This window comes from Trichosurus vulpecula, chromosome 5, assembly GCF_011100635.1.
Source record: "Trichosurus vulpecula isolate mTriVul1 chromosome 5, mTriVul1.pri, whole genome shotgun sequence".
NCBI lineage: Eukaryota > Metazoa > Chordata > Mammalia > Diprotodontia > Phalangeridae > Trichosurus > Trichosurus vulpecula.
In genome coordinates, this window is record NC_050577.1 from 211,935,275 (window position 1) to 211,943,683 (window position 8,409).

The 8,409-nt window shown below is 34.4% G+C and overlaps 1 protein-coding gene across 6 annotated transcripts in view; it reads left to right on the forward strand.

Annotated features, from left to right (window-relative positions):
* The window catches only part of PPHLN1 (periphilin 1), a 129,610-nt gene extending 122,278 nt beyond the window's left edge, over nucleotides 1–7,332 (forward strand). For all 6 annotated transcript variants that reach the window (XM_036758920.1, XM_036758924.1, XM_036758921.1 and 3 more), the window contains one exon: nucleotides 5,039–7,332. In XM_036758920.1, the coding sequence (XP_036614815.1) occupies nucleotides 5,039–5,233 (195 nt within the window). In that variant the 3' untranslated portion in view covers nucleotides 5,234–7,332. The remainder of the gene's footprint in view (nucleotides 1–5,038) is intronic.
* Nucleotides 7,333–8,409: the final 1,077 nt, after the last annotated feature.

Sequence of the window (8,409 nt, forward strand, 5' to 3'; positions counted from 1 at the left end):
GTAATCATCCCAAGCATTTTTGTGACAAGAAGCGAAGAGATTGAGGTTCCTTTTTTATTCTTAGGTTTTTAAAATGCAGCATACCTAAACATTTATGTGAGTTTAATAAACAAAGATTTGATTCCCCTTCTCTCCCCTCCTATATGTCCCTATCCTCCAAAAGAAAATACTAACCATAACTTTAGTTACGGGATGATAATTTTGATACCTTTACTCAAATCAGCATTTATTCAGTTTATTGTGATTTGATAGATATCAACAATTGTATTAGTGTTAAGTAGAATAGGATTGAGTCTGTTAGTTGTGTATGTTAATGCTGTTAGGATAAGAATTATAAATAATTAATCTAGTATGTATTAATGTTTATATTTGATTTATCAGCTACATTCATATTGTTAGATATGTAATAAGAATATAATTATTGCACTTATTCCCCCTTCACCCCCATACACATATTCTGTAACGTGTTGTAATAAGGTTCATTTGTGGTGGACCTCCTCACCCCTATGAGTTACTACTCTCCATTACCTGCTGACTTTTGCTTTAAACTTGCAACTTCCTTGGACTCTAGGATACTGTTGGTCAAACACTAAGTTCTTAGGACTTGTGAAGGACCCTGAGATGTTCTTGAAAGGGTCTTATGACCTATGAAAAGCCCCAGCCAAGATGACCTGAAGTTGATGGCCAGTGGAAAATCTCATGACTTGTGAAAAGTCTGTTGATAACGTGGTTGTGATTGATGGACATTTCCCTTAACTGACCATAAGATTTTCCCATATCTGGAATTCACTGTCAGTGAATTGTAGTGCCATCTTCTATTTCTAGTGCTATCTCAAATGTATAAAAGCGGTTAGCATCCAAGAAGGGTTCTTGATTGTGAGGAAGATCTTGGACCCAATTAATTAGGGACCACCAGACTTTGTAACAAATTGAATGTGCTTGGTCATCTGTCTCAGGGACTTTTGTTACAGATTGGAATTTTATGGCCCACAGTTAAGAAAAATTCATGGGCTTTAATGTTTATGATTCTTTCAAGATCTATATTAAACACCTTATGCAATTTAACCATAATGATACTATGATAACTCATGTTTGTATAATGTTTTTGTTTATGCTACATTTTTTTCCTCTGTAGGCTGAAGCTCTGTGACTTATATAAGGATGGTTATATTCATTTTATAAATAAAGCTCAGATATGTTGAATAACTTGCTGAGGATCAAATCTACCTAAGAGTTAATCTGATATTTAAACTCAACTTCTGACTCAAGTCCAGTGTTCTTTCCCTTCTCCCACAATCCCTTTAATCAGCAGTCCATTAGTGTCCCTCATCTCCTCTAACATTTGTCATTTTCCTTTCCTGACATATTAGCCAATCTGATAGGTGTAAGGTAGTACCTCAGAGTTGTTTTGATTTGCAGTTCTCTAATCAATAGTGATTTAGAACATTTTTTCATGGCTATAGATAGCTTGGGTTTCTTCTGAAAACTACCTCTTCATATTCTTTGGCCATTTATCAGTTAGGGAATGACTTGTATTCTTATAAATTTGACTTAGTTCTCTATATATTCAAGAAATGAGGGCTTTATCAGCAACATTTGCTGTAAAAATTTTTTTTCAGTTTTCTGCTTTCCTTCTAATTATGGCTGCATTGGTTTTGCTCATACAAACCCCTTTAAATTTCATGTAATCAAACTTATCCATTTTACATCTTGTAATGCATGCTATCTTTTGTTTGGTCACAAATTCTTCCCTTGTCCATGTATCTGACAGGTAAGCTCCCCTAATTTGGCCAGGATATTTACCCTTTATGTCTGAATCATTGAGATGAATGAAAAGCCCAAGAAACAGAGTTCGTGGTTAATAAGTAATCAATTTATTAATTAGGCTAGCAAATAATAAATTGATGGTCAGTGGTTTCTCTCTGTAACCAAAGACAAAAGAACATGCCGATCATCAAATGATTAAATACCTTTGGAAAAGTGGGTGCCACTGACAGGTGGGGATTAACCCTAATTGGTGAACAATCAATGTGTGTGGATGGACATATTAATGAAGAAGTGGGTCAAAAATCTTCAGCTTCTCCTGCTGAGAACTTGACTTGATCATGAGACAGCCTCCAGCACTTGACAAAAGAATCTATCTCTACCTAGGCCACTTAGAGCAATTGTGGGGCTGAGCAGGGGGAGATGACTGAGATTTCAATGCTTTTTACACCCAGAATTCACCTATATTAGATTCTCTTTACACTTTAATCAGAAATAAGCTCAAGATTGAGGAGAATTGTTCCTGGAGAGTTAGGCCAATCTCATCACAGGCCCATCCTTCAGAGACTGACTGACTTCTAGGGCTAGTCCCTGAATAAGGAAGTAAAAAGAGGAAAAAAAACCCTACTAATAACTAATGTATTAGTAATTGGTTATTAATAATAGAAAGATAACCATTTCTCTCATCATGTACCCATTTTGACCTTATCTTGGTATATGGTGTTGTGATGTTAGTCTCTACCTGGTTTCTGTCAAACTTTTCCAGTTTTTCCAACAATTTTTGTCAAATTGTGAGTTCTTGTTGAAAAAGATCTTTATGTTTATCACACTAGATTACTGTGGTCACGTACTACTATGTATTGTGGATTTAATCTATTCCATTGATCCCTTGCTCTATCTCTTAGCCAGTAACAGATTGTTTTAGACAACCACTTTATAATACAATTTGAGATCTGGTACATCTAGGCCCCCTTCCTTCACATTTTTTTTCCATTGATTCCCTTGATATTCTTGACCTTTTGTTCTTCCAGATGAATTTTGTTATTTTTCTAGCTTTATGAAATAAGTTTTAGTGGTTTCATTGGCATGACACTGAAGAAGTAAATTAATTTAGGTAGAATTGTCATTTTTACTATATTAGCCAGGCCTACCCATGTTGTTTACTTGTGACATTGTGTGAAAACTGCTTTGTAATTGTGTTCCTGTAATCCCCAGGTTTGCCTTGGCTGATAGACTCCCAAGTATTTTATATTTTCTATACTTGCTGTAAATGGAATTTCTCTATCTCTTGCTGCAGGACTTTGTAATATATAGAAATGCTGATGATTTATGTGGATTTATTTTATATCTTACAACTTTGATAAAGTTATACATTATTTGAACTATTTTTAGTTGATTCTCTAGAATTCTCTCTAAGTGTATCATCCTATCATCTGCAAAGAGTAATTGTTTTGTTTCTTCATTGCCTATTCAAATTCCTTCCATTTCTTTCTCTTATTGCTATAGCTAGCATTTCTAGTACAGTATTGAATAACAGTGGTAATGCTGAGCCTCCTTTCTTTAACTCTGATCTTCTTGGGAAGTTTTCTAGCTTGTCACCATTACACATAGTGCTTGCCGATGGTTTTAGATAACTTATTTTAAGGAATGCTCCATTTATTCCTATGCTTTCTAGTGTTTTTAATAGGAATGAGTGTTGTATTTGTCCAAAGCTTTTTTCTGTATCTGTTGACAAAATTGTTTCATTTTTGTTGGTTTTGTTATTGATATGGTCAATTATGCTGACATGCTCTTTATTTCTTAATCAGTACAAAATTGTTTTGATGCTTACAATTTCAAAGTATAGTTTCTGATCTGGTACAGTTAGTTGGTCCCCAATGTTCCCCTCTTTTTTTTTTTCGGTGATTCAGTTGATATTCTTGACCTTTTGTTCCTTCACATGAATTTTGTTATTTTTTTCTAGATCTGTAAATTAATTCTTGGTATTTTAGTTAGTGTGTTCAATGAAATTAATTTAGGTAGTATTGCCACTTTTATTACATTGGCTTAGCCTGCACATGAACAATTAATATTTCTCCAATTATTTAGATCTATCTATAAGTGAAGAGTGTTATGTAATTATATTCATATAGCTCTTCTGTATGTCTTGGCAGTTAACACTTCTATGTGTTTTATAACTGTCTGTAATTATTTTAAATTGAGTTTATTTTTTATTCCTAGTATGTAGGAACGCTGAAGATTTATGTTTATTTTATATCCTGAAACTTTGCTGAATTTGTTAACTGTTTTGATTAGTTTTTTAGCTGATTCTTTAGGGTTCTGATTCTCTAAGTAAATCATCACATCATCCCCCAAAAGTAATAGTTTTGCTTCCTCTTTGCCAATTCTTATTTTATTTTCTTTTTCTTGTTCTATAGCTACATTTCTGGTACAATATTGAATAGTAATGGTCAGATATCCTTTATACTTCTAATCTTATTGAAAAGGCTTCTAGCTTCTCATTACAGATTCTATCCTGTTGTTTCTGTGTGGGAGTTTTATTAGATTGCTTCTTGACTTAGCCACTATTAATTTGCCCACTGTGATGGTCTGTAGGTTCAAAGCAACTGAGCAGCACTTCCCCTTTGGTCTGGGAAGCTTTTCTCTGCTCCTAGCATCAGAACTGCCTTTGCAGATATCATTTGCTTACTGGAACTTGTTCCATGCTTAATACATAAATAAGGTCATTGCTCACGATTACTTTTCCCCATCCCAGAACCATTAATCAGAATTGGTCAGTGAGCAACAGAGCTACCCAATGACAACCCTTTCCTATATCCGTTGTTTGAGGATATCTTTCTGCCCCTGTGTTTCTTGCCCTGGTGTCCTGCCTTAGCCTTTCTCTGTTATTCTGTGCATCTTCTTGGCTACATCCTATTTCTCATTGTCTACAGACATCTCTGTCCATCTCCCTAAGCTGTTGTGAACTCAAAAAAATGGCTCTTTGACATCTTATTGCCTTTCCCAATCAGAATTTGGTCTGGCATTTTCTGTAGAGCTTCATGAAGAAGGTGGAGTGGAGGGGGACTAGTTAGATTCTAATGCTTCTTCTTTCTCTGCCATCTTGATTTTTTCTTACTCTGCTGTCTTGACTCTGTCATATGCTATTAAAAGGTAGCAGTGACTTCACATTTCGATTCAGGACAATAATTGAATTAGAAGTGATGCTAGTGAATTTACTCTCCTAACACTTTTCACTCCTAACCATATTTTTAAATGTGTTTCATCTTTCTAGGTTTATCGACAAGACTGTGAAACTTTTGGGATGGTTGTGAAAATGCTGATTGATAAAGACCCTTCGTTAGAAAAGTCTGTACAGTTTGCTTTGAGACAGAATTTACATGAAATAGGTGAGCGCTGCATTGAAGAACTGAAGCATTTCATTGCAGAGTATGATGCTGCCAATCAAGAATTTGGGGAGTCTTTCTAAGATTTCATGCTGAGGCAAAAGATAATGTACTTCTTTATTTGTTTTTTTTTCCTGGATTATATAAATCCTTAATATATGGAATAATTTTGTAGGTTATTAGGGAGATATTTTAGTACAGTTAGCCACACACTTAGATATCTTCATCATTATTATATCGAAAGAATATCTAAAAATGTTTTTGTTAGCACTGGGCAAAGATTCTTGATCCATAACTAAGCATAAGCTTTTTTTGTAGGATGAAGCGTGTCAATTCTTTTTTCTAGTATGCCTCTTTGCAAAAAAAAAAAGAAAAAAAGGTCTAGAGGTTAGTTTTCTACAATTGTTTGTCTTCAGTCTCAGACACCATTTAATCATATGCTTTGTCATGCGAATTTAAACTTAGTTTGTCAATTAGAAATTACTCTGAAATCATTTTTTCCAAGTCATTGAAAACTCTTTGAATTTCCACATGACCTGTATTTCAAAAGACTTGATTTTATTGCTTGACTTGTTTCTTAAGCCTTCAAACTTTTAAACATTCTGATGATCTACTTTCTACATTAGCTGACTACTTGAAGTTATCCCAATATAAATATACTAATTTGATTGCGTAAAAATTGCTTTAAAAAAATCCTAAAACTTTAATAACGTCTAGATCCAAAAATAAAGGCTTTTCAGTATTAAATTGTTAATTCAAAACCATCTATGTTCCATTACTTCTGAATCTCATAAATACTTAGACTGAAATATGAGTCTTATAAGATCACATCTGTGTCAGATGGAAGGGTAATTTGTGAATTGAAAGGTGAGTGACATATTTAGGCTGAGATTTTTCACAAATTTTGTAGGCCTAGAAAGAAGTCTTTATCAACATGAGAAAACACTATTTTCCCCCCATAGGTCTTTATTTCAGAGTTTTATCAGTTTGTCTTTTGCCCCATGGATCATTAGGAAATTAATATATTGTATCAATGATTTCAGCCTAAAGGCTTGTTTATTTAGCTCTCCTTATTAGGGACTCCCAGGACCATGGATATTCTACCGATTTTTGATGTTAGGTATGACAAATTTACTTTTTCTTTTTGTGGCATTAATAAGTCACAGAGTTTTAAATCATGTTATCATTACTGCCTACTTTACCTATCTTTCCAGTGTCTCTTCTCTAAAACGAATTCTGCTATCATTTTAGTGGCTTATTTTGATAATGTTTTGAAGGCTTCCAAACAGTAGGGACCAAAATTATGTTAAATGTTCATTTCCAGCTAGCCATTTATTTAAAAATCATGCTAGAATGGAAATAGGGAAACAGTTAAGTGGTACTGGATTAGAGTATTGTACCTGAAAATTGGAGGAGTAAGACAAAAATATAATTCCAAATCATCTCCAACCTCAGCCTTGCCAAATTAGGCCACTTTGAGTCATGGTTTTTGATACTTAATATGCTATTCCACAGTTTCTGAACCATAAACTAGAATTAATCCTTATCCATCATCTTTGATATTCTTCTCCAATGTGTGAGACTATTTTATTAGCTACCTAGCCTAGAGAAAACTAAGGCAATAGTGGTTTTATTACTCAATTCTCTCATTTCCCTTTTTCTTTCATTTAATTTTATTAGGTAATATCACTTCCTAAATAAAAAAATGAGAAAATACAGTAAAGATACCAAAAACAATGAACAATTTTTTTTTGTTGTTGAGCTTCATTAAAAATAGTTTTACTGAGTTAAAGTCTGTTGGTTAACCAGTTAAATATAGTTTTGTTCTTCCTCTCCTGAAAGCATTGTGTGTAGTAGCTAAAAATTTTTGACAGCCATCAACAATATTTTTGTAGGGATATCTGTTAATTGTGGAAAAAAAGATAGGCTTTAAAAGGTAACTTTGCAGCATGCAAATTCAAATGTGAACCAGAGTGGTTTATGTTGTAAGTTCTTGTTAAAATGTTTTTTATTAGAGAATTACCCATTATTCTCTGCGGAATATCCCCAGGTAATGTGCTTTCAGTATGTCTTCTTAATGCCTTGCTGTGCCTGTAGTTGAAGTTCAAAGGGAAAATGGAGTTTTGTGAGGCCTACTTGTATAAACTTTTAAAAAATAAATAAAACAACCAGTTTAAAATAATTGGATTGTCTTTTATTGTAGCAACCTTCATTTCATTGTGTCATCAAAATGAAAAATTCATTTCACATCAATGCAGATAAAACTTTTGGCACTACCTTAACCACCAAACCCCTAAGGGGATTGTCCCTTATGGTTTCATGGGTTATCATATTCCATCAGGAAGTTTACCAGAATCTAAGGAATCTACGGTGAAACTTATTATCTCTCCCTCCAAACCAGCTGTCTTTCCTTACTTAGCTATTTCTATCCATGTTTCTAATATTTATTATTTACAATTTACTCTAGCTCAGAACTTTGTTCTCACCTATAACTTTCCTTTATCCCTATTCTAGTTAGTTTTCCATTGGAAATCTTCATACTATGCATACAGGTTGTTCCCTCCCACCCCTAGTTTCCCTCAGCTGAAGACCTCACTTTTTGCTGAGAAAATTAAGGTTATTTAACACAAATTCCTTCTTTACTCCTTCATATCAAAAACCTTTGACATTATCTCCTTTCTATCACTCTTTGGTTATGAGCTGGCCCTTCTCCGTGCGAAGACCTACCCTTTTTACATATGCTGTCTTGATCCTCGATCTTTCTGTCTTCAACAGATTGCAGCTTCAGTTCTTCCTTTCTCTCAAATATTTCCAGCCTCTCAATATTTATTAGCTCCTTCCCTCCTGCCTTTAAACATATACCAGTCTCTTCCATCTTCAAGAAACCTTCAGTAGATGATACCATCCGCTGTAGCTATCATTCCCCCCTGCCAGCTGCACCCCCACCGTCACCCCGTGCCCACACACATACACCCCTTTTGTAGACTTCTGGGAAAATTTGCCTATATTCCCATTCCCTCTCTTTTGACTGACTCCACAAACCTTTGTAGTCTGGCCTGTGTGTGACCGTATCACTTGACTGAAACTGTTCATTCCAGAGGTAGCAATGATACCTTAATTAGCAAATCTGATAGTCTTTTTTCAGGTTTCTTTTTTTTTTCCTGAATACACTTCTCTGGGCTTTCATGTCTCTCATCTCTGATTCTCTTCTTGCTTATTTAATTGCTCCTTCTCAGTATCCTTATCTGGTTCATCATCC